Below are 27,020 nucleotides of genomic sequence, written 5' to 3'. Positions count from 1 at the left end.
AGAATGCTGTTCATTTCCCATGTGAAACCAAAGATAAATATAGTTACATGACTTTGTGGACTTTACATAATCATGTCAAGTAGTTTCATCCTGTACTTAGTTTATTTTCCAACCAAAGACAATATCTTTTCCTAAACATAACTATTTTTTTGTTCTTTGAATTTAGTCAAGCATTTTTCTACCCCTAAACCTTACCAAACTGCAACATTTTCACAACAAAACTGCAGCTCTGTACTGGCATTGTGTTGCCAGCACATAATTTAAACACATTTTGTGCCCACCACCACATAATGCATTCAAGAGGTCACGTCCATTTCAAGAATTTCTGTGAGCATGTGTTGTAATACTGTTGATATACATTGATGCAGTAATATGTTTTTGTAGCAGGTCGAGCTAATACTACCTACTTCATATTTAACAAGGCATCTTATTTTGGAAGGTCATTACAGGTTTTGTATGTACAATATTTCCCAGAGAAATGCAGTGGAGTTGAAGTGTAGCATAAAATGGAAATATTCAGGTAAAATTCCTCCCCACTGAAAATTATGACACAAAATTCCATAAATTTGCTGTGGATATCTACAGCTCCCAGAGACTGAATCATGGTGATTTCAGTGACTCCATGGCCTTTCCTTTAGTGCCATCATCAGGTCAAAATTTCCACTTGTAAACAAATTATATCAAAATCTAAGGGGCAGATTTTCATTGATTTTATTAGACAAATTAATTTTCCCCTAGACCATTAATGATTTTATTGAGGAATATCCATTCTTTCCTACAGCAGCACCCTCTGTTAATCAGAAGGTGACAAAATGACACATGGTTTGATGTTGCAAAACTTATTTATTTGATACAAAATTTACATAATTGTAAAACTGAAATTTTACAATAGCAACAAGGGAGTACTGAGAAATATGTTTTATGATAATCATAAAATGGCTGAAAGTCTGTTGGGTCATTTCAAAGTGGAAAGTAGAAAATCTTAGGATTCACAGTTTAGAGTTTCAATTGATACACATAATACCACCGTATGATTTACAAACTGTACACAACACTACAATAAGCAGCTTTGTTGCTTTCAGTAAAGGCCATGGTGTAGTTTATGGAAATTGTTTTCATATTCCTTCCTTCTTATTCCTTATTCTGAGGGGAGCTATGGGTTTGTCTTCACAAGTGAGCCCTTTCAAATACATATCGTCATTTGATTCATTGTTCATATAAAAATATTGATAGTCTGCTTTAACCAAAAGGGATTAATGCTGCAAAGCTGTATTTTGAATGATGTTTCAATAAGCTAATTTCATGATTAAGATGACTTTTGTCTTGGGATAGTTTTTCTGAGTTCGATCTTCATGCGGTATGGTTTGGGGGTCTGGGTTGTCCCATAAACAGGTGTGAAGTCTGGCTTTCCTGCATCCTCAGGCCAGATGAACTTGAACCTCCTCAGCAGTGACACCATAATGAGATAAAGTTCCATTCGAGCCAGACCCTCTCCGAGACAGGTACGTGGACCTGCAGATTAAAACACCTCCATATATATATGTTTTTTATAACTTAGTGATATTTCTCCGATCAAACATTCCAGTCGTGATTTCAAACTATCTATGAAATTGATAATCACTTCACTCACCTATAGAGAAAGGCATAAAGGCCTCTGGCTTCACAAACTCTCCCTGGTCATTGAGGAAGTTTTCAGGGTTGAATTCATAGGGGGATTTCCACTGTCCCTCCTCAGTCAGCACTGAGGACAGGTTGGGGATGATAATTGTTCCCTATAGAACAATACCAAAATTACAAAAAACAAAAAAAAAAACAAAAAAAGAGGTCTATTAAAATGTAAACACATAACTTTAGCTTTTCTTTTACTGTGAATGCGCTTTTCCATGCTCCCACGCTTTAACAAACTCACACAGCCATACTCACAACATTCCAGTAGCAGAAAGGTATCAAAGACTTTACAACTAAATCATAACAATTACAGAATAAGTCTGATTTTTTTTTTTTTGTGATTGTTTATGTGAGGTTTTCCCCTCTTAAGCGGTTTTCATATAACCTAACCTTGTCTCCCAGAAAGTACGTTTATATCACACTTATTTGTAGCAGCAATTGCATTTTGGGTAAATATAATGCTTTTCTTTTTAAACTAATGATGAGATGTTGTTGATTAATATATCTGGCAAGTCTCAAAACGGTGATACTGAATGTATCAGTAGAATGTTACCTGACAATGTGTTTAATTTGTTAACTGCCAAAATACTATGCAATAATACCATCTCGCAATAAAGTATCCCCTCATAATAATTACATGATTGCGCCACTGACAGAACTTATCAATCGTACTCGTACTCGTACTCATACTCGTACTCGTCGTCCTCCGCTTATCTGGGTCTGGGTCGCGGTGGCAGCAGCCTCAGCAAAGAAGCCCAGACAGTCCTCTCCCCAGCCACTTCCATCAGCTCTTCCGCGGGAACCCCGAGGCGTTCCCAGGCCAGCCGGGTGATGTAGTCCCTCCAGCGTGTTCTGGGGCGGCCCCAAGGTCTCCTCCCGGTTGGACATGCCCGAAACACCTCCCAAGGGAGGCGTCCGGAAGGCATTCTTACCAGATGCCTGAACCACCTCAACTGGCTCCTCTCGATGTGGAGGAGCAGCGGCTCTACTCCGAGTCCCTCCCGGATGTCTGAGCTCCTCACCCTATCCCTAAGGCTGAGCCCAGCCACCCTGCGGAGGAAACTCATTTTGGCCGCTTGTACTCACGATCTCATTCTTTCGGTCACTACCCAGAGCTCGTGACCATAGGTGAGGGTTGGAACGTAGATCGACCGGTAAATTGAGAGCTTCGCTTTCTGGCAAAGTTCCCTCTTCACCACAATGGACCGGTTAAGCGCCTGCATCACTGCTGACGCCGCCCCAATCCGCCTGTCAATCTCCCGCTCCATCCTACCCTCACTCGTGAACAAGATCCCGAGATACTTAAACTCCTCCACCTGAGGAAGGACCTCCCCCCTGACCTGGAGTGGGCAATCCACCCTTTTCCGGCTGAGGACCACGGTCTCAGACTTGGAGGTGCTGATTCTCATCCCAGCCGCTTCACACTCGGCTGCGAACCACCCCAGCGAGAGCTGGAGGTCACTGTTCGATGGAGCTAGGAGGACCACGTCATCCGCAAAAAGCAGGGATGAGATCCTCCCATCACCGAACCTGACACCCTCCACCACTCGGCTGCGCCTAGAAATTCTGTCCATAAAAGTTATGAACAGAACCGGTGACAAAGGGCAGCCCTGGCGGAGTCCAACCCTCACCGGGAACAGGTCCGACTTACTGCCAGCCACGCGAACCAGACTCATGCTCCTTCGGTACAGGGACTGGATGGCCCTTAGCAAGGGGCCACCAACCCCATACTCCCGGAGCACCCCCCACAGGATGCCCCTGGGGACACGGTCGTAAGCCTTCTCCAAATCCACAAAACACATGTGGACTAGTTGGGCAAACTCCCATGCCCCCTCCAGCACCCTGGCGAGGGTAAAGAGCTGGTCCACGGTTCCACGTCCGGGACGAAAACCACATTGCTCCTCCTCAATCTGAGGTTCAACTATTGACCGGACCCTCTTCTCCAGCACCCTCGAGTAGACCTTACTGGGTAGGCTGAGGAGTGTGATCCCCTGTAGTTGGAACACACCCTCTGGTCCCCTTTCTTGAAAATGGGGACCACCACCCCGGTCTGCCACTCCAGAGGCACTGCCCCCGATGTCCACGCAATGTTGCAGAGGCGTGTCAGCCAGGACAGCCCTACAACATCCAGAGCCTTGAGATATCCAGGACGAATCTCATCCACCCCCGGGGCTCCGCCGCCTCAGAGCTGTTTCACTACCTCAGCAACTTCTGCCCCAGAAATTGGACGACCCGCCCCCGAGACCCCCGGGTCTGTTTCCTCACTGGAATACGTGTTGGTGGGATTGAGGAGCTCCTCAAAGTATTCCTTCCACCGCCCGACAATGTCCCCAGTTGACGTCAGCAGCTCCCCGCCCCCACTGTAAACAGTGTGAGCAAGTTGCCGCCTTCCCCCCCTGAGGCGCCGGACGGTTTGCCAGAACCTCTTTGGAGCCGATCGATAATCTTCCTCCATGGCCTCACCGAACTCCTCCCACGCCCAAGTTTTTGCCTCGACTGCCGCCGCTGCGCTCCGCTTGGCCCGCCGGTACCCGTCAGCTGCTTCCGGAGACCCACAGACCTTATCAGTCATTATCAGACTATCAGAGACAACAAGTCAGTGACTCCAAACAATACCCCCTGAATTCATTCGGGGAACATACATTAGAACAGACTAGCGAGTGCCCAGGTGTGTGTCACTGAAGGGGCCCTTCAATTCAGGCAAATCAAGGGCAAAGAATTTGGGGTGCTTACTACTCACTGAGGATAAACATATGCATCCTTGATAATTCTCTAGGACTTGATCCTCGGTAGAATTCAAAGGATCCTTGACATTGGAACAGTCCTTCAGCCTTGAAAGGATCCTTCCTTGACTTTGAGAAGCACCAACTCTCGTCTGGTCCCTCCCACTCGAGTTGAAAATCAAGCTGTTCCCCTTAGTGCTCTGTCTAGAGGCCTGGAGAACTTCCACTGTGTTGACTGGAAATGCAACGTTTTTCTGTTGCATTTGTTTTCAGGGTTTGAGTGTTTATGACTTTGTATTGTTTCTGTATTTGCAGTATGTTTGCTGTTAATGTATTTGCTTTATGAAGCACCTTTTTTCAGCCTTTTTGCAGCACATTTCTATTGTATTTGTTTTGTATTTTTGTACATGTTTCTGAATTGGCATCATTCTTAAGCTGCAGCATGTTTCCTCTAATGAAAATGCTTTGGGCTTGTTGCAGCACATTTGCCGTGTCGGCCACTGTACATACTTCTACTGCAACAGCACTTGATTCCAGTGTTGGCACAAAATCCTTGTGCCACATTTAATGTTAAAATAACTAACTTTTACACAAATGGTCTTTAAAATTATTATTATTATTATTGTTCTATTTATTTATTTATTTTTTAAAAATACATTTTAGAAAGTTGTGATGAATATGGGGCGGAGGCTCATGGGCACATAGCAAACCAATATTTTATTATACCAATTAAAGCTTAAACTCTTGATTTTACTCTGAAGTTCAGCATGATGAAGTGGCCAAATTTTTAGTGACACTATCATACAGTATATTCACTATGTCCTGCTTTTAACATTTTATTGAAGCTGAACAGGATGATCAATCAATCAATCAATCAAACTTTATTTGTATAGCACTTTTCATACATTAAAAATGCAGCACAAAGTGCTTCACAGAATAAAAACAAACAAAAATAATACATGCATATTGAAAACCCACCCTCCCACCCCCACATATAAACACACACACACACACACACACAGTCAATATAGTCAATAACATGGCTGGGCACTGAGGAACCAGGTGAGGAAAGAACCACCTATGGGGAGCCATCCACACTGAGAGGTGCTACAGCCCACAGCCACAGGGAGCGCCACCACAGAGTCCACCCCGACTAGACAGACCGGGGTGGACTCCACACATGGTGTGGAGATTAGGAAAAATTAAAGAGTTAAAGATTCAAATAATATTAATAATAATAATAAATAAATAAATTAAGATTTAGAGACTAAAATGCGTAAAGATTTAAAAATAAATAATTTAAAAGCATTAGAAAGTAAAAAGAACATATAATAGAAGAATTAAAAGAGTAAAAGAAATCAGTTAAAAGCCAAATTAAAAAGGTGAGTCTTGAAAACATCAGCAGTCTCTGCAGTCCTGATGCTCTCCGGCAGGCTGTTCCATAAGTGTGGGCCATAATGGCTGAATGCAGCCTCCCCGTGGGTTTTTGTTCTAACTCTTGGAACAATTAAAAGGCCGGTGCCGGAGGACCTCAGGATCCACGAGGGTTGATATGATAAAAGCAGGTCAGATAAATAAGATGGCCCAAGACCGTTAAGACATTTAAAAACTAATAAAAGAACCTTAAAATCGATCCTGAAACACATGGGGAGCCAATGCAGCGATTGTAAAACTGGTGAAATGTGCTCCTGCCCTCTGGTCCTCGTCAGCACTCGTGCGGCTGAGTTTTGGAGTAGCTGCAGATTAGAGATGGTCTTTTTGGGAAGAACAGACAGCAGGGCATTACAGTAAAACGACAAGAGATAAAAGCATGCATCAGCACCTCCGTGTTAGCCTGAGAGAGAAATGGGTGCACTCTGGCTATATTCTTAAGATGATAAAAACCTGTCTTTGTTACATTTTTGATGTGTGGAATAAAACTAAGCTCAGAGTCAAAAATGACGCCCAGGTTCTTTACACACTGTGAAGGTTTAAAATCTTGTAGTTTTGGTAAAAGTTTCTCTCTCTGGCCTTCAGGACCAATAATTAAAACCTCTGTTTTGTCCTGGTTGAGCTGCAGGAAGTTCACTGCCATCCATGACTTGATATCTAAAATGCAGTTAAAAAGAGTATCAATTGGCCCTGTGTCATCAGGAGACACGGCGATGTACAGCTGTGTGTCATCTGCGTAACTGTGGAAGCTGATGCCGTGCCTCCTGATGACGTCCCCAAGGGGAAGCATGTATAGATTAAAAAGAATTGGACCTAAAATTGACCCTTGGGGCACCCCACACCTAATTTCATGCGTTCTGGAAGAACATGTATCCATACTTACAAAGAAACAACGATCTGTGAGATAAGAGCTGAACCAGTTAAAAACAGTACCAGAGAGGCCCACCAGGTTTCTGAGTCTGTTTAATAAAATGTGGTGATCTACTGTATCAAAGGTGGCACTTAGATCCAGTAGTACCAAGACTGTGAGTTTTTGTGAATCAACATTAAACCTGATATCATTTAAAATCTTTAAAAGGGCTGTCTCTGTACTGTGGTTCATCCTAAAACCAGATTGATATTTCTCTAAAATACTGTTTCTTTTTAAAAAATCATTTACTTGGTTAAAAACCAGTTTTTCTAAAATCTTACTTAAAAACGGTAAGTTGGATACAGGTCGGTAATTATTAAAAATGTTGGGATCTAAATTACTCTTCTTCAGAAGGGGCTTCACCACCGCCGTTTTGAAGGCAGTGGGGAAGACACCCGTCTGAAGAGAGTAATTCACTATATTTAAAATCTGTTCCTCAAAGAATCCATAGAATGTCTTTAAAAGTGATGTGGGAATCGGATCTAAAAGGCAAGTTGTTGGGTTTACCTGAGAGAAAACTCGACCAAGTGTCCTTGCATCAACCAGGACAAAACTCTCCAGTGTTTCCTCAGGTAAAAGCAATGATCCAGGTGTGTTAAAAATTACATTCCGTTGGGATAAAAGACTGGACCTGATATCATCGATTTTACTTCTGAAGTGGTCTGCAAAGTCCTCGCAGAGGGCATCTGTTGATATGTTGGATGGTTTATTAAAATTGGTGCTGGTGACTGTTTTATTGTAGGTTTTGAGTTGTTCGCATAATATTTCAAAATGAACTGTCAGTTTGGTTTTTCTCCACCTCCTCTCTGCACTCCTGCATTTTCTTTTCAGTCTTTTGATGTTATCATTTCTCCACGGGGGTGTAGGTTTTGTTTTTCTGATTTTGGTTAAAAGTGGAGCCACTGAGTCAAGTGTTGACTTTAATTTACTGTTAAAATTGTCCACAATAAAATCACAGGGTGCAGGTAAAATTTCAGCAGGAGTGCTCTGTAAAATCTCGATAAAATTTGCAGCCACTTCAGAAGTTAGGTAGCGTTTCCTCACCGTTCTCACCGGGGCCTCCTGATGGCTAAAACTGGTGATGTTAAAATACACACAGTAGTGGTCAGACACAGCCAGGTCAACAACAGAGGACACACCAGTGGACAGGCCATAGGTTATGACCAGGTCCAGGGTGTGTCCTCTGTTGTGAGTCGGCTGTGTGATGTGCTGTTTAAAATCCATGCAGGTTAAAAGGTTTAAAAATTCTCTGGACATTGGATCCGAGGTATTATCAACATGTAAATTAAAATCACCAGTTATTAAAATTCTGTTATAGGTGGTGTGTATGATTGTTAATAGTTCTGAAAAATCAGTGATAAAAGAGGTGGGGTGGTCTGTAAACTATGATACAAAGAATAGGAGGGCTGCCAAAAACAAAGGCATGATACTCAAATGATGAGTAGCTGTTAAAAGAAACTTCAGTAGAGTGCAGCGAATTTTTAGTGACTGAAGCAGTTCCGCCTCCTTTTTTACCCCCCCTAGTAGAAAATAAAAAATTAAAATTTGATGGGCATGCCTCGGTGAGAACAACAGGTGCGTCAGTGCCAAGCCATGTCTCTGTTAAAAGAATACTGTCCAACTTGTTATCTAAAATCAGGTCATTTATGATAAAAGTTTTATTTAAAAGAGAGTGCACGTTCAGCACGGCCAGGTTAATGTCTGTGCCGAACGCGCGCTCATCATCACAATGTGGTGAGTGTGGAGCAGGTGTGAGGGGAACTAAGTTTTTGGGGTTGCTATTGGTCCATGGTGAAGTTGTTCTGTTAAATCTGTTTGAAATTCTGACTGGGATGGATGTGGATGTGGGAGTGGGTTGGGGATGAACCAAAGAGGAAACCAGGGGGGCGTGTGCTTCCAATGTACGTCAGTCACATGGGGCACACTGAACAGCGTGCTGAATGTTAGCCGCTAACATGCGGCTGCCCAGCCTGCTCGGGTGAAGCCCGTCAGCCCTGAAAAAAGAGGACCGATTCCAAAATAAGTTAAAATTGTCGATAAAAGTGAATCCATAGGTGCTACAGGCAGCCTGGACCCATGAATTGAGGGAGAGTAGCCGACTGAAGCGTTCTGCCCCACGGGACAGTGTTGGCAGGGGACCGCTGATAAAGACCTACCACAGTTTTTTAAAAGGTTAAAAAGAGCAACAAAATCCATTTTTGTCTACTCTGATTGCCGGCGGGCCGTGTCATTTGAGCCCAAATGGAAAATCAGCCAATTTATGGAGGAAGGGAGTGAATGAAGCAGTTCTGGAAGTTTGTCAACGATGACCGGAACTGTGGCTCCAGGAAAGCAGTGAGTTGTGGTGTTGAAAAAACGAATATTCCTGATGATGCTGTCTCCAAACAACATGGTGGAAGGAGGGAAAAGAGGACGAAGAGGAACACGATGGGGATTGGGTGACTCACATGTATGGCGGGTGGATAGTGCCAATGCAAGGATTACCAGGAGAAGGAGAAGGAGCAACCTCCCCTTCCGTCACCGCCTGACTGTGTGGATTTTTGAATGGGAGTGAATGGGACAGCAGATGAGAGACCGGTGGCGACCTCACGGCGAGTGCATTGAAAGAACGTGTATCGACGGCGACGTGACGACGGCGTATGTTAGAATTACTAACAAAAATATACGCCTACTATGTACGTCTGAAACACACGTCGTCACTAAGTACGTCGTCACCAAAGTACGTGCCCTTGTCTGAAGTTAATTACAAATACGGCCTATACACTCAGAAATTTTCAACCAATAATCTGTCACAACAATTATAATTACAATTCTCATGGGATTACGAGGTCTGTCACCAAGAAATTTATTTATTTTTTATTGTTAATTCGATTGTTCTCTCTTTTGTTTAACTCTTGTTATGCTGTCATATATGTGTAACTCTATTGTACGGAAACGTGAGCTGGAATGACTGAATTGTTTGTTGTTGTTCCAACTTTCAATAAAGTTGGAAGTACGTCGATCCCCTTGTACGCCATCGTCAGTGTGACTTTCCCCAACTTAATTGAGTGAATTCAAGTCTTTCAATAGCTTACATGTTTTATATGTTAACATGTCTTTATTTTCGTGTATATTGGGAACTACAGAGTACAGTGCATAGCCTGTACTATGCTCATCCTTTGGATTCACTTTTTGTTTTTCTTTTGAGCAGTTGCAGCATTGAAATTGCGCTGAATAGACTAGGCCTAAGCTGTGTAAAAAGAACAAGAAGCCAGCAACACTCCTTCTGATATCTTTAATGCCTCACTGGTACAGGCTACTCACACAAACCGGTTTTGACGGTCAGTCTTCGACAGTGTGTCTAAGCTGTGCCCTGCTTTCAAAATTGCAAAATTTAAAAGTCCATGTCCAAATTTAACAATGTTTCCATGGGAACGTCTATTGCGGATCTTATCCACTAGATGGTGCCATTGTTCAATGATTGTTGTAGTTACAGTGTTGAGTGTTGGAAGAAGTAGGCTACTCAGATCAAAAGTATCAATACCACAATGCAAAAATACTTAATACTTAATATATATATAAGTATTTTATTTAAGATGACCAAGGGTACTTGCACACCTCCATTTTTAGAAAGAAAACTGACCGCAACACTGTATTGCATGCAGACAGTTTTCACCCCCCGTTGCTCATTAAGAATATCCCTTATGGACAAATGCAAAGATTAAGACGTATATGTGATTCTGATCAGGATTTTTTAAATCAGTCCATGGACATGCAGCAGCGTTTTAGACAGCGAGGGTATAAATCTGAGCTTCTTACTCAGGCTCATAATAGAGCTTTATCACTGGAGAGGAGGGATTTGCTCAGCTCTAAACCTAAACAGGAACAAGTTCAGAAACCCTATTTTGTCACTCGCTACAGCAAAGAAGCTGTCCAGATCAAACACATTATAAAGAAAAACTGGGATATCATTGAGAGTGACCCTTCTTTACAAGAGGTATTCCCTGAACCGCCGGGTATCAGTTTTAGAAGGGCCCCCACCATCAAGGATAAATTAGTAAGGAGTTATCTTCCTGCTCACAAACCAGACACCTGGCTGTGTCGACCGAAGGTGGAGGACAATTGTTGAATAAAAGGCAACAGAATTAAATTTTGTTATTTTGTGTGTTTTCATTTCCTATTTAATCAACACCTGATACCGACCTAATACTTTATTTTCATTATACCATGAAGAACACAGGTAGGTTAGTGCATTTTAAAATCCAGTTTTAACTTAGGGTGACCAAGACTTCTCTTTTGGCTGGACACGTCCACTTTTCACGTCCTGTCTGGGTCCGGTTATGAATCGTTTTTCATCGTTTTTCACGGGACCGTTAAGCACATAAAGACTTGTCTATGCGCTGACGGTGCTTTGTGCAGCTTACTACTGTATGGTACTTTTTACAAACTGCAAAATTGCAGTTACTTCAATAGCTCACTTGGTAGGAGTTCTGCAACAAATACCCATTGCAATTTTTACTGGAGCGGCACGGGTTCGAGTCCTGCTGTGTTTCTTTTTTTTTTTTTCAGTCCGGTATATTTTATTTTATTTTATTTGTGTACCATTAATAAGTATATCATATAAAAGAATCAGGTGGAAACATGCAATAGACAAAATAATGTAGACCTATTTAATAAATGTTATAGACTACATGAAATGCTGAGGCAATAAAAACAATCTTAGATTAATTACATTAATATGTTGGTTGATGGTTTCAAATAACTACTCTTGCCCTCTATGTGTGCTGAGATTAGCCTACTGTAAAGTTTACATAGGCTATGTATAAGCCTTTGAGCAGGTGCATCAGCTTTCTTGTGTTCAATTGTTCAAAAATATCTTATTTAGGTACATTAGGCCTACTGTTAAACTATTCAATGGTAAATATGAGAGGTGTTTTTTTTTTTTTGGACAAAGACTGGAAGAGAGGCTCCAACTGTCCAGTCAACAAGTTAAATATTTTCCTATGAACTTAAATATGGACAGAGTTTAGGCCTATACCCCATTCTGACAGTTAATGTAATGCAATAAAGTTGCTGACAGACTCGCGTTACATTGTTGTTTAATTAAATATAAATCAACGACAAAGCCGTTTCCTCCAAAAATGTCTACATGATTTTATTTTGAAGTTTCTTGCGTGCACTTCCTGTCCCGAGCGGCCTGACACTGGAGGCAGCCTGAGAGTGGAGCCTGCACCGGAAGCAGCCTCACGCTGGAGGTCTGCACCTTGGGAACATGCAGCCACACTCACTCACACTGATTGGCTGCTGAGTTGATGGGTCGTTAATTAGCAGAGGCCCCAGCTCTGCTTCTGTTTCTCCAGCACCTCTCTAAAACTCTGTTAACCTTTTCAGTATTTTGCCTTTCTGAAGAAGTTTGACCCTAAAACATGAACATATTTTCACACAATTACTTTAACTAGATAAAGTTTGAATTAAAACAAAGTGCATCCCCTTTTATGCCTTCATATATATTTTTGTGTATATTCATAAATATGAATAAAATATATATATATATATATATATATTTTCACATTCAGTCTTGATCATAAAATCATCTCCATCATCATATTCAGGGTTTTAACCCTTTATATGCCAGATTGATATTACCTAAAATCAAGGCTTACATAAGATGTGTGAATGTTGCTCTCTCAGGATAACAAAGCTCATCCTCTTGAAATAAGATTTATCTTGTTTAATGAGAAAACAAAACACACTTGACAGGATCAGAGGAGCAAGAGAATATAGATTACCTTGTCACATATCTCTTCTATCAAGGCCAAATAAAGGCTCTTGCTGTTATCGATCACAACTGGTTCGACTGACTGGGGTTAACAAAGTTAGATTAAATTATTAAGCCACAGGCTCCACAGTTTAGGGCCTCAAAAGTGTCCTGTATTGTTATATTACTCTTTTGACCATGATGTATGTATTCAGTTGAGGCACTTCTCATGGCGAGAGGCAAACACAAAGAACCTCCAACTTTTTTTCTTGTCTGATTTGTTTTTAAATCAAGTATTGGTCTTTCCCTCTCTTCTCCCAAACCAGTCAGCGCTCGTTTCCATGTGTTAGCTCTAGAATTTGAAAAAAAATTAATAGTTTAGACGGTTTTTCATAAATAAATTCCCACGCGCACTGCTTTTTCCCTCACGCACCAACAAACACTCGCAGTTTTACTCTACTGGCACTGTGTAATTAGACGTGCATGGCCTCATGACGGGGGGCAACCGGGGTCAGTGTATCTTTTGGTCATTGGATTTTCTTTTGATGAATGGGAATTAAAAATCAAAAATCATTGGTTTATTCTATTTTCGTTTTGAAATACAAAAAATAAAATTGAAACACAATGTTTTCTTGTTTTTGAGTGTCAAATAACAATTAACTAAATTTTAGAAACAGTTTGATTGTCATGTTCTATGTCACATAACAAAAAATAAAATCACTGGCGACGGCGTAGGTGTGGCGACGTACTTATCAACGACGACTTGCACTGGCGACGGAGTAAGTCAGCCAGTTCAGACGTTGATGTCACACGAGAGTCTCCTGCGGTAGGATTACCGTGGCACTATCCACCCGCCATACACATGAGGCAGGCGGACGGTCCACGCTGCGTGACTGGGGGGGCAGGAGCGGCGGCGACTCGGTGGTCCCGGTCCCGGCCCCGGCAGGAGCAGCGCCATCCCGGCTGTGGGAGAGGAGTCCCCCGGAGCGTCTCCGTACAGCTTCCTTTAGGAGCCTCCGACGCGCCGCGGAAGCCGATGTCCGGGATGGGAGTCGATGGTCGGGTCCTGCAGTCGCGGCACTCCGGTCCACAGGTGCCAGCGAGGAAGACGCGGATCCATCCGGGCAGGGCTCTGCAGGTGTACCACCGGCCGGCCGAGAGGGAGCCACAGCACCGTTAGACGCCGAGGCCGACTCCTCCAAGCGGGGAGCGGCTGGAACAGCACCGGTCGGCGGGGAAGGAGCCGCAGCGGCAGCGTCTGGATCTCCGTCCGATGCCAGGGCGCTGTAGCGGTTTGACAGGCTGAGGCGCGGAGGTGAGGCAGCACAGCCAGGGCCTCTTTTACCCCTGCCGACCACCTCCACCCAAGACAACCGGCGACTCGGTGTTGAGCTGGAGGACGGTGGAGGCCAAGCGCTGGGATCCCAGTGCACCGTGTCCTGGAGGGCCGCCGTGAGTGAGGCGATCTGGAGCGACTGTTCATGAGCCACCACCTGGAGGGCGGTCAGCGTGGAGGATTTGATGTTTAGCTCACCAGAGAGCCGGCGAATGTCCTCTTTCAGGTCAGAAATCTTTTTGTCTGCTTTTACAAGCTGGGGGTCCACATCGGCGTGCATAGATGTAGCCATATATAGGCTATGCTGGCGGAAGCTTTCCCACCTGTCAAGCAGGCCGTGTCTGGCTGTTAAAACCCCTAATGCTTGGACATCCAGTGATTAAAATAACGTCCGATTAAATGAGATAAATAAAAACAAAAATAAAAACAACTGATGTCCAAGCAGATAGCTTAAAAGTCACTCCAGAGCTAAAATAAATCAGTTTAAAATCGCAGGTTAGGGAGAGCACAGACAGGCAGCTACAGACGCCGACACATGATGTTGATGTTGTTTTAACGGCTGTTTATTGTTTATTAATTTTTTTTTTCTTTGTTTTTTTTTTTTTTTTTAGAAATTTTATACAGGTGGCTCCCCACCTGAATTCAACATTAAGTGCTGTGGTTCGAATAGTGTTTCACAGAGAAACTTGTAACAACATTATCTTCTTCCTTCTCAACTGTTTCCTCCCTGGTAAATCTCGTCTGTCAGTGCTAAGAGGGATAATGCTCTGACATAAAGCCTTTTCTACATTTTTATGACATACATTATTTTCTACATACCCTGGGGATGGAGTATCCCATTAACTCTGTGTCGTTGGTGGTGGAGTGGAAAACAGCGAGAGGAACAGTGTCAGCCGTTCTCTGGATCTCATGAATAACAGCCTGCATAAAAGAGGGAACTATTAAAGCATCACACTTTAGCACTGTAACATCTCAGATATATAAGATTTTCAGATATATAGATGTTACACTTCACAGCACTATTAAAGTAACCCTTATACCTGCACATAGGGCATCTGGTGTCTGTCTTCAAAACTGGGCTCATCTTTCCCATCCAGAATGTTGTCAATTTCCTGCTGACAACGCTCTGAGTAACACAGAGAGAAAGACAGCACGGGCAGAGGGAAACAAAGAATGAGGCTGTTCACAGAGAGAGAGAGCCATGCAAGATTTTTTCCAGTTCATGTGTTTTATGGAAGCCTTAACTGTGTCAGCTGATTAAAAAGAAAAGTGTCTTTTAAACTGTGTAGAGATAGTTCATCACATACTAGTGTGGTTAGTTGTCCGCGTGACCAAAATGAAATGTGACAAGTATGTTTAAAAGAGCTTTAAAAAGAGGAAAAGTCAAACCAAAATGTTGGCATTGTAAACCACATTGCCAACCCCAACCTCATATTTGTATGTTTCATGAGTATAATTTCAACATTTATAAAGTGACGTTGCCATGCAGAGGTAAAGGGATAGTGCCACAAAGGCAGTTGTTTTTTTATCAGGAAACCAGGTATTTTAAGCCAAAACCTGATATTTTCCGAACCATATCCAAGTCATTTTTGTGCCTAAACATAACCTCCATTAACCATTGTTGTTGAAATGTAAATAAACAAACTTTCAGCGCATCTGCTACATACTAATATACAAATTTGACGTGTCCATGGTTTGCAGAAACGTACAAGACCAACATTTATTCTAATGTTTTGGCGGAGGGTCTACAGCCATTCTGTGAGCCTGTACTGAGCTTTGTTTTGTTTTGTCAATATGCTAACATGCTGATGGTTATCAAGTACAATTGATATTGTGTTGACCATCTTAGATTGGCGTGTTAGACTGCTTACATTTGCTAAAAAGCAAAAGCACAGCTAAGGCAGATGGGGATGTTTTGCAGGTATTTGGTTATAAACCAAAGTATTGGAAAAGTTAAAATACAAACCTGATGATGGTGCTAGATGAAAGGTCACATTATGACAATTCATCCTCTGGGGACCATGAATGTGTCAACCAAATTTCATGGCAATTCAATCATATCCTAGTTGTTGACATATTTTAATCAAAACGAGGAATGTCTGCCTCATAGTGGCACCAGAGGAAAAGTTAAGGAGATCATCACTGTCAATGGGATACTTCTTTGGGAAACCACCAATTTCTCAATGCGTTCTCACTCCAACTTGTCAAATATAGCAGCTTTGTCTGTGGAATCTCACATCTACATATGATGCGCTAGGTATCCTCCTGCATCTGTTCTTGATGTTTCATGACGCTGTATCAGTTAATGATTGTTACGTTGCATTGTGTCTACTCAAAATACACTTCTGTTTTTACAGGAACTGTACCCCCCTTTTTTGTTTGTGTAACAAAAGCATGTGGATTGGTTCAGAAAAAAAAAAAATCATGGTCTGGCTCAATATTCATATGAGAAGTGAATAGCAGGCTCCCTGAAGAAAGTCTGGGGTTTGTTGAACCTCCCCTCCTGATCCTCTCCAACCCGCCCATCCTGTAGGAATTTTCCAGCTTCTTATGTTACAATGTTACTGACGGCACTTGCGTTTCATGTCCACTGACATAGCACTAGTATTTGACGTGCCTTTGTGCATTGGTATCTAATGCCCAGATCAATGACAAAGCGGTGGTATTTGATGAGTTTGGAATGAGAACGCATTGAATCTTTGGAGCATAGCTAAATAAAGTTGAGATGGACAGATGATAAGACAGACATACCCTGTATCTCTGGATAATTCATTAGGTATAGGAAGGCACTGAGCAGGGTGTTGGCGGTGGTATCTGTCCCCGCAAAGTGAAGATCCAAAAGAAATGCACAAAGCTGGTCTTCAGAAAATGACGAGGCATCTTCTCCTCTCTTTGCAGGCAGACAAAAGAGAAAAAGAAATGTCACCATCAGAGCAAAGAAAATGTGTTAGCTGTAAACAACAACACAGTTCATACCAGCTGAACAGAATTTCTGTCTTTTAAAAAAAGAGACCCACACACCTTCTCCAGTTCATCCAGGTAGCAGTCTATGAAATGCCGTGGTTTACCAGGAACTCTAGTCTTTTTGTTCTCAGCCAACATCTCCATACGTTTTTCATGTGCAATCTGGTGAGAAAAAGTTAATTAAATAAACAGGTTCAAATTTTAGGAACATTTTTTAAAATAAATGATGAGGATTTCTCAGGGGCTCTTGTTTTGATTTCTTTAAGTCTAAACACCATTTTATTGTTTTGTTTTCCAGTGCCACAACTTGTTTCTTTGTATTCTATACTAATCAGTGTAAACCAATTTACAGCAAGATACAGTGGTCAAATGATGAAAATGATTTCTCAGCATGCCATATACAGTAACACATAAACAATGTAATGTAGCATCTGAAGTTCTGTACTTTGTGTTTAGTGCTAATTAGCTTATGTTAGCATGTTACAACATTCAGATAACACATTAAGCTTTTCATTGTGAGCTTGTTAGCATTCTGGCATGAGCATACGTCTCAAAGCAGCCAGAGTCGTTGGCATGACTGTAGACTGTTTCATCTTTTCTAATTTCAATCATTCTTTCTTTTTGACTCTTACTTTCATTAAGCAGGGCAAGTTTTCTGCAATGCAGACTGATTCTCTCTGGTTGGCACGTCATTTTGTTATTCCTTGGCATTCACTACAGAAACTACCAGGTAGCCTTCCTATCAACCCCATCAACTGAATCCATAGTCAATTATCTCTGTGATAAAAAACAATGGTGTAATGTTTGTTTGCACAATTTTAAAATGAACACTTTACAAGACATACCCTGAACAGCTTAAAAGCTTTCTGGAAGGGCAGTGGCAGGCTGCGCACCATGGGAAGAGAGTCATAAATCTGTACAAGAGAGAAAAATGAAAAATTACAAAGTTGAAAGCTCCTTTTGCCAACTCTGCATTTATGTTGCTATGTCACTGAGTGGCTTTGTTTTTGTTTTTTTTCCCCTACTTGTCTGCATTGGTCTTCATAGCTTAGCACCACTAAAGGGTGTAGGCTTCTTGTGAAGATTGATGCACTGTTAATCTTGCAGTCAAGTATTTTATACCCATAATGCGTGGTTGTGACCGTCACCCACCCTCCCTGGAGACTAGCCTATCAGCCTTTATTGGAAAAACTTCCTAATATGAGCCAGAGAGGGCCGTGATACACCAAAGTGTGTCAGGGGGAAAGTAAGGAAACAAGCAAGGGGGAGGGGGCAGGTGCTTAAGTCCTGAGTTATATAGCAACAGTGCATGCGGAGAAGAAGGAGGAAAAACAAACAAACAAATAAACAAACAAACAAAAAAAACAGGGGAGAAACAGGCAGTGTAGCTGATGTATTGTGGCCTTGAGGTGGTTGTGCTCCATGCAGATTATCGAAAATAAACATATACATGTCTACTATACTGTACTGAAAACAAAAACAAAAGAGAAGTCTATACTGAACACCAAAAATGTGAGAGTCTTGGTGGAGGGGGAAAGCCCGATTGCAGAGAAGAGTTGCCAGCGCGGTGTGGTAGGTTTGAGAAGCAAGTGGGCCCCTTTGGAGTGATCCCATCGGTTCTTTGCGATGCGTCACGGAGCTGAAGTATCGAACATGCATGTGTGTATTTGAACCCTCCCAATGTGTTTATGAAAACCATCACCAGGGTCCAGGGCCAGCCCTGCGGGGGAAGGGGGGCGGTATGGCACCCCAAGACCGCAGGAGCACCCAGACCCCAAGACCAGGGAGCCGCAGAGGCCGCAGGACACCACGCAGGCCCAAGGACCTGGGGCGGCAATGGCCGGCACCCCCAGAGAGCCAGAGACAGACCCCAGACAGGCGGGGCAGGAGGACCCGCCCACCCATCGCCCAACGCGGACCGCCGCCACCCCCCCCAACCACCACCCACCCCCGACCACCTGCCCGCCCCCACCACCACCCACGGACGCACCCAGGGACCGCCCCCGACCCAAGGAGCCAGGCACGGGGGCCCGGCACCGCCCCCGGGGAGTTTTATAAATTCGGCAGGAAAGCCATCTGGACTTGGAGCCTTACCTGTTGGCATTTTGTCTAATGCGCTCTGCAGGTCATTAATAGTCAGGGGGGCATCTAAAATATTTCTGTGCTCCGTGGATAACTGAGGTAAATTTAGGTTATCGAGAAAAGCCTGAATATCTTCTGGGTTTGGACTGTTTACTGTTGAATATAAGTTATGGTAGAAAGAATAGAAAATCTGATGGATCTCCTGAGGAGATTGTGTGTAATTTCCGGTCGGCCCCTGGATTGTTGGTATCAGAGATTTTTCTTTATTGCGTTGGAGCTCATTAGCCAAAAATTTTCCTGATTTGTCACTGTGTTCAAAATTATTATATCTTAGTTGCTGTATGATAAATTCAGTTTTCTTTGATAGAATATTGTCCAGTTGCGATTTTGTACACCGTAATTGGGTCCATACTTGATCACTTGGATTGTTTGCATATTCCTGTGTTAGTTGTTTAATTTTTTCCTCAATGTTTTTTTCTGCTTGCAATTCCTGTTTCTTCTTGTAGGAGGAGTATGATATAATTTTTCCTCTGATTACTGCCTTTCCAGCCTCCCATATTAAAGATGGAGATAAATTTGGAGAGTCATTATCTTCAAGAAAGTTTGCCCACTCCCGTCTCACCATTTTGTCAAAGTCTGGGTCTTTAAGTAAAGAGATATTAAAGCGCCATGTTGGAGGCTGTTTATAGATGGTTTCTATTTGCAGATTGAGTGATATTGGTGCATGGTCGCTGATAATGATCGGGTGTATTTTTGTGGTAATTTTTTGTGAGATGGAGTTATTTAAGAGAAAAAAGTCAATTCTTGAGAATGAGGGATGCACAGGAGAGAAGAAAGTATATTCCCTCTTCGATGGGTATTTGAGTCTCCAGCCATCGCCAAGCCCAAAATCATCCATATATTCCTGTATTACCTTAGCTGATTGTGATTGCTTTGTGTGTACTGAGTTACTAGATCGGTCTAATGAAGCATTTAGGACTGTGTTAAAGTCTCCTGCAATTATAGTTGTTGAGCTGTCTGATAGGTTAGATAGTAGAGAGAAGATTGTGTGAAAGAAGGCTGGATCATCATTATTAGGGGCATACAGATTAACGATTGTATATAATTTGTTAAAGATTGTTGCCTGAATAATGATGTAGCGGCCTTCTGGGTCTGTTACCGTGCTGTTTAAAGTAAATGGTAGTCTCTTGTGGACCATGATAGAGACACCTCTTTGTCTGTTGTTATAGCAGGTTGAAAAAATTTGATTAAAATTTGGATCTTTAAGAGATTTTTCTTCTGACTTTAGCAAGTGGGTTTCTTGTAGGAGAAAAATATCTGTTTTCAATTTTGTGACAAAGTCCATCACTTTAATTTTTTTCGCCTGTGAGCGGATGCCATGTACATTCCAGGAAACCAAGTTTAGGTGTGACATTGACAAAGTGGGGGTTTTATCATACTGAGTGTGGGTATGGAGAATAATCTGTGTGTGTTTCTATGTGAGTTTCTATCTGTGTGGAATTTGCATGAGTATATGTAATTGTTAAGTGTATGTATTACAGTCAACCGATGTGTCATGGTGAAGCATTGCAGAGTTATGGAGCAGAGCATTAGAATATATACAAGCATGTTCAACAACCAGAAGCGCCTGCGCCTTGAGGTATTCACAAACCTGAAAAACAAAGGGGTTACATGGAGTGTATTTGTGTGTGAGGTGAGGGAGGGGGAGTGAGTGAGAGGGATAGGGGCTTTGTTGTCGAAAATGTTACTCACCAAACCCCAGCGGCCATTGATTATTTTGGAGGTGGCATGAAAAAGGCCGACAAAAAACTTCATGAACTCATCTTCATAGTCGAACTGCTGAGCAAACAGAACTTGGCAGATGATGCTAGAGGCTGCATTGTGAAAGAGCATGTTGGGGTTCATGGTCTTACCTGGAAAAATGATATGAGCAAAGATTCTTGGACACGGCCTTCACAAAAACAGAGACACTGATTATATAATCAAGCATAATGTTACTTAAAAAAAATTTCTGGTGTTCATTAACCAATATCAAGCAACGTTTTTTTTTTTTTTTTTTTTTTTTTTTGAGAAAGGTCCTAGGAAAACTCAATGTCAGATTCATGATGTGTTCTTAAACTGCAGTATTGTTTGCACACTTCGTGTTCGTGTAATGATGAATCTCCTTGTCCTTGTGAACTGAAAACACATAGTTGTTCCTTATCATCTTAGGGAAATGGCCCACCAGTACCCATAAAAAGGCACTGCAGGGCTGTGCGCACACAGGAATTGAAAAGAAAAGGTCAAGAACACTAAGGCAAAAGTCTAAAGAGGGTGAAGCACTGGACTTCAGACTTAAAACTTGTATTGCCGCCTTGGGGTTTGCCTCTGAGTCCTAATCAAGTTGCAGTCTCAGTGTATATCCATGTCTGTCCAGACTCATATGTAGTCATGACAGTAGACGATGCTTTAAATATGAATGTTGCTGTAAAGAAGCTACAAATTCCTTAAACAACCTGGAAGCATACAAGATTTATACAATTAACACAGTTTCAAAGTGGACACCCAAGATTAGTGTCACCAATTCAATTTTTGATCAATATCTGATCTGACTCCCCTTCTGTTCCTCAGTTACAGTGCTGAGTAATGGCCAGAAAAGTGTTTTTGCAGAACGTTGTGATGTCACAGTGAAGTCGTCCTTTGACCTTTTGAAAATAAAATGTTGAAACTTAATCACTGTATTCTATCAGCATATATGTGAAATTTTGTCATGTTTTGTGAGAGTACAGTGACCTTGACCATGATCTACATCGTCCTGGAAGATGCATTCTCTCCTAGCCCTTTCATGCATGAATTATGACTACTTTGGTCAAGATTTTTTTTTCCTAAGTGTTTTCATACCTCCACTACAGTTGCATGAAGTAACCTCACCACCATAACAACACTGTAAAGCTGTGGTTGGTGTGATGACATTCTCTAGTCTCATTTAGCCATGTTAGCAACCCCTGTTTTTAAGACACATTGAAGCTTCAAAATTCACAGTGGGGTAGTTGACTACTTGACTTCTCCTTTTTGTTACTGACAATCTGTCTCATGTTCTTCTTTTAGAATATAGTGACAGTTTCAGCAAATATGACAAAAAGTTATTTTTCATAAAAGTTATAACGTGCAGCTTTAAAAACGGTTGGTGAATGAGGCCCATTGACCTCTGGGTTCCTGTGACATACCAACACTTTGCTCCAATATCTTTGTAATGCGATGTATCTCTCCCAGAATTCTCTGCTCCATTGAGTGCTTCCCCAGACCAAGGTTTCTCAGGGTCATCAGACCAAAGCGTCGTTGCTGTTTCCAGGCAGGGTTATAATCTGCTAGAACCACTCCGGGAGCATTTGCTGCATTCAGAAATGTCAATTTAGAAAATGGCAGTCACTTTCAAATACATTTTTTAAATGCATTGAGTGATGGTTCAGTGACAAGAGCTGATATCAACATTATTATTAACAGTATATAAATACACTGATCAGCCAAAACATTAAACCACTGACAGGTGACGTGAACAACACTGATTATCTTGTTACAATGCAATGTTCTGTTGGGAAACCTTGGGTTCTGACATTCATGTGGTTGCCACCAGACATGCTCCACCCACCTTAACACCAGTGCAGACCAGGTTCCCCCCCATATGGCAGTGGCACTCCCCAGTAGCTGTGGCCCCCCAGCAGGACAATGCGCCATGCCACACCACAAAAACTGCTCAGGAGTGGCCCGAGGAAGGCATCAACCTAGCCTCCAAATACCCCAAATCCCAGTCTGATCAAACATCTGTGGGACATGCTGTTAGCCCACCTCACAACCCTCAGGACTCAAAAGATATGAAGCTAACGTCCTGGTGCCAGACACTATAGGATACGCCCCAGAGGTCCTATGTTCATGCCTTGACAGGTCAGAGCCAAGTCTGGTCCAAGAAGGACCCACCCTGGATCAGGGGTACCTCTGGGGTACCAGCATGTCCCTCAAATGTTCGATCAGATTGGGATCTGGGGTATTTGGAGGCCAAGTTGATGCTTTGAGCTCTTTGTTCTGTTCCTGGGGCCATTCCTGAGCAGTTTCTGTGCTGTGTCATATGCATTGTTCTGCAGGGGGGTCACTGCCATCGACAAGTGCCGTCTCCATGAGGGGGTTTACTTGGTCTGCAATGATGTTCAGGTAACAATGCAATAATGTATAGCATATTGAAAAATCACTCTGCATAGACAAAAAGCCAAAACTTGCTCTGTACCTTTCACTACTACAGCATGATTAACCATTTGGTCTTGTGGTCTGCCAGAGAAGTCATCAGCTTTGTTGATCAGAGCTTCTTTCAAGGCCTGCAGCCCATTGATGACCACCACAGGCCTGGGACCAATGAAAAGGCTGTACACGTTACCATAGCGTTTGGCCAGCTGGGGGCAGAGACACAGTAGGGAAACATTTACTGAGACAGAGGCAGGGGCGGACTGGGACTAAAAAACAGGCCTGGACTTTGACTCGGTCCAGCCCACAACAACCGGTGCGCGGAAACTCATCAGCCCCAGACACGGGTGTCAAAATACTTAAATATTAACACATGATACTATACCTTCCAAATTATAGCAATAGCACCGATGTTGACTAGATGTTGTGTTAAGAGCATAGTGTAGAATACTCACTGAGAAATAAACGACACAGTCAACAATGCAGATAGAGTGTATACAATGCAGGTGACTGCCTGAAACACAACAAGACATGGTATGAGACTCATACCATGTCTTGTTGTGTGTTTCAGGCAGTCACCTGCATTGTATTGTTCAGCAGAGAGACATCTGGACTGTGTCGTTTATTTCTCAGTGAGTATTCAAGTTAAACTGTATAATTACAGCCTCTTTACACTGTGATTTATCATAACTCATCGAGGCTTCACTCTCTAATTGCCTTTGTTTTTTTCCCTCACCTTCTCAGCCCCACCCTTTTCTTTCCATTTTTTTGGATTAATACCAGTATCCATATTGTTATCTTTCACGCTGTCTCTCCCATCTGCACCTGCTGCACATGGCTGCTCGATTTGCGTGACGTATGCGCTTCTTTCTTCTTCAGTTTGATTGGCGGCCGGCCGGCTCATAGATATCTATGGGCCAGCTGGCATCCAATTTAAAGGCTGCCACCTAGCGGACTGGATGTGGAACAGTAGATTATCAGGGAGAAAAAGGGAAAAAAAAAAAACAAAAACGGTGATGACTGCGTGGCGGCCGCCGGCCGTCCTGGAGTACCGGCCGTTCTGTGATTCTCCAGAACCTCCAGATGGCCAGTCCGCCCCTGGAGAGAGGTGAGTGACCTTCATTCAGGACAATCCTCGGCCACTGTAAATAAATTAATTATTATCTTGATAATAATTAGAATGAGTGATCTTATTTTTTAGATCCCTATCTAAAACCTAGAAAAATAGAGTCATAGTTATATTGAGAAACATACAGTGTTAACATACAGGTTCTTATGGAAAATAAGCTTTTTATTCCACGTCAAAGTTGGGTGAAATATCGTTAATCTTGTCCTCTGTAATGGATTCTGACACAGGATTACTCGAAAAGTACACAGTAAAAGTACTTCATATTATTCATGCATGTAGTCTAGGGAGTACTAAGTTCAGTACTGTATGAATCTTGGACTACTTATGGAAAATAAGTTTTTCATTCTACGTCAAAGTTGGGTGAAATATCCTTAATCTTGTGATCTGTTAAGGATTTTGACAAAGGATTACTCGAAAAGTACACAGTGAAAGTACTTCATATTATTCATGCACGTAGTCTAGGAAGTACTAAGTTCAGCGGTGTATGAATCTTGGACTACTTATGGAAAATAAGTTTTTTATTCTACGTCAAAGTTCGGCAAAATATCCTTGAACTTGTCCTCTGCAGTCTGACCCACAGTCACTACCAGCAGCTCTTCAGAGCTGTTTCATTACGATTACCGTAAATGCAAAAGCGAACCACGGCTGGCTTGACTGCAGTGGCAAAAACACAGATGCAAAAATAATGACCACTTTTAGATTAAAAGATTGTGTCACTGTAGAATTTAACACATTCAGGTTTATAAATCTTACCAATCAATCAGTACATGAATTCATCATAATAACATAGTAATCAAGTACGTTCTCTTGGTAACATTAATTCAGCTTTACCCTCTCCAGATCTGCGATGGGGCTCTCCAGATTGAGTTGCAGCAGGTTTCCAAAGATGGGGATGGGTCGAGGGCCTGGAGGGAAGTTTTTGGCCCTGTGGGTTTGACAGAAGAGCAGGAAGAGCATAAGAGCCACCAAGAGGAGAACCACAGATGCAGACATGATGAAGTTGTGAGTCTGATGGATTTACGCTCCTTTATATTCTGACTTTGACATTATATTGGCTGTCCATGAGCACACACAACCTTTGCACAGTCATGTGGCCTGCAGTGTTTGACACTGTTTTGGCTTATAGATAAGAGGCTGGTCATCGTAGTTATTCAGCAACTTAAATTTTAAAGAATTGCCAAATATTTCTCACCAGCCATGTCTTTATGTTTTTGTTTTTTTTTTGCTTTAAGTTTTCTCTTGGATACAAATACAGTATTTTTGTAGGAAGGATAAAATAATAAAAATATTCATTTGTACATCTGTAATAGATTCTTTATACAATAGAGGAAGAAAAAGTCACTTTCACAGGCAGGAACTCCCTCTCACACAAAGACTAAAGTGCTGGAGCCAAGAATGCACCGCCTGCATCCAGCTGGCATAATATTGGAGTTTATATATATATATATATATATATATATATATATATATATATATATATATATATATATATATATGTATACATATATACATATATATATATATATATATATATATATATATATATATATATATATATATATATATATATATATATATGTATATATGTATACATATATACATATATATATGTATGTATATATATATATATGTGTATATATACAAGAATTCAGGAAAATACGTCATATATGCTTTACATTATATAAAACGTACAGTTGACCTGTGTGTGTCTTTGCTTGGTGATGTCAAAAGGTACAGAGTGCTAACGACAAAGCTCACATTGATTGGGCTGAGGAGAGTCTTGTATAAGCGCCAGTCACAGTTGGCAAGATGTTACATGAAATGTCCTTGTCTTGTAAGGAGTTTAAGTGTTGCTAATGTATGGAAACTGAAGTATTGCATTAAAATACCCTTGAACAATGTATGAGAATACCTTTTAAAGCTCTTGACCTATAATAATATTAAAAGAATACACCTGCCATATGTCTACAGAACTGTTCAAAAGCATAATGTTTGTTACCATGGCAATGACATACTTTGCTAGAGAGTAGTATGTACAGTTTCATAAAAATGTGTTTTATGATGTTCCTGTTTTGATATTCTGTGTTTTTATTTCTTTGTATTTTCACCTTTACTGAAAGAAGACAGAATAGCATGGAAATGCAGAGAAAGTGTTCGGTATAACATGCAACAAAGGTCCCAAGGCTGGAATTGAACCTAGGATACTGTGGTGAAATGTGGCGTGGGTTATAACCACTTAGCTACCAAGAGGCTCCTTCCATATATTTTTTTATTATCAACAAACTGCATGTTCTATTGTTGTCCAACTTATAAACACATCAGTGTGCCACATTGGTGCACTGAGTGACATGTTCCTTTATCACCGTAAGTACAGGAACAAAGATTTCTTTAAGTCAGTCCCACATATACTGTCCTGCTGCTGGAAATACTCATTACAGCACCAAACATGTATTAATTCACAGCTCAAAATAGTTCCCAGTGAATGCACTGTTATCTCCTGGGAACAAATACTAAAAATCACAGTGCCATGCTGTTTTGGGAAATTGTTATTACCCAGTCACTGAACATGTACTTTAAATATATTCATGACCTATTTTTAAAGATTCGTATCTCCAGTAGGAACCAATGGCTTTGGGTCTGAGTGCCACAGACAGCCTGGGGAAGTCAGAAAATAGCTGAAGACAGATTAACACATGGTTGGTTTTGGTGTTGATTTGTTGCCATTAAAATAAATGATAGATAAATATCATCAGCCTCATCCCCTAAAGACTTAGAGCTGTATGATCGATATGTCCTCCAGCTGCTGAAATACTGACAGATTATGTCAC

The 27,020-nt window shown here is 41.8% G+C and overlaps 1 protein-coding gene across 1 annotated transcript; it reads right to left on the bottom strand.

The window, feature by feature from the left end:
- Positions 1-823: 823 nt before the first annotated feature.
- LOC117265508 (cytochrome P450 2D15-like) lies at positions 824-25,260 on the bottom strand. The gene is made up of 11 exons (XM_078168236.1): positions 25,024-25,260; positions 23,110-23,272; positions 22,058-22,222; positions 20,604-20,764; positions 17,615-17,683; positions 16,827-16,931; positions 16,557-16,695; positions 14,846-14,931; positions 14,625-14,726; positions 1,631-1,772; positions 824-1,512 (listed from the first exon to the last, which is right to left on the bottom strand). Exons 1-11 carry the CDS (start codon positions 25,183-25,185, stop codon positions 1,307-1,309), a joined length of 1,500 nt encoding a protein of 499 aa, XP_078024362.1. The 5' UTR covers positions 25,186-25,260; the 3' UTR covers positions 824-1,306.
- Between the last annotated feature and the right edge of the window lie 1,760 nt (positions 25,261-27,020).

The sequence above is a fragment of the Epinephelus lanceolatus genome, chromosome 5 (assembly GCF_041903045.1).
Source record: "Epinephelus lanceolatus isolate andai-2023 chromosome 5, ASM4190304v1, whole genome shotgun sequence".
NCBI classification, from domain to species: Eukaryota; Metazoa; Chordata; class Actinopteri; order Perciformes; family Serranidae; genus Epinephelus; species Epinephelus lanceolatus.
The sequence above is the reverse complement of the archived record's forward strand: the minus strand, read 5'-3'. Positions and strand labels throughout refer to the sequence as shown.

Bases quoted from the DNA above. Each gene is read 5' to 3' on its own strand.
- LOC117265508 (XM_078168236.1), bottom strand. From the start codon at position 25,185: ATGTCTGCATCTGTGGTTCTCCTCTTGGTGGCTCTTATGCTCTTCCTG. The intron at 20,765-22,057 runs GTATGTCACAGG...TCATTTTTCCAG, and splicing joins GATATTGGAGCAAAGTGTTG to GTAAGACCATGAACCCCAAC. The intron at 1,513-1,630 runs GTGAGTGAAGTG...TTTAATCTGCAG, and splicing joins CTTTATGCCTTTCTCTATAG to GTCCACGTACCTGTCTCGGA.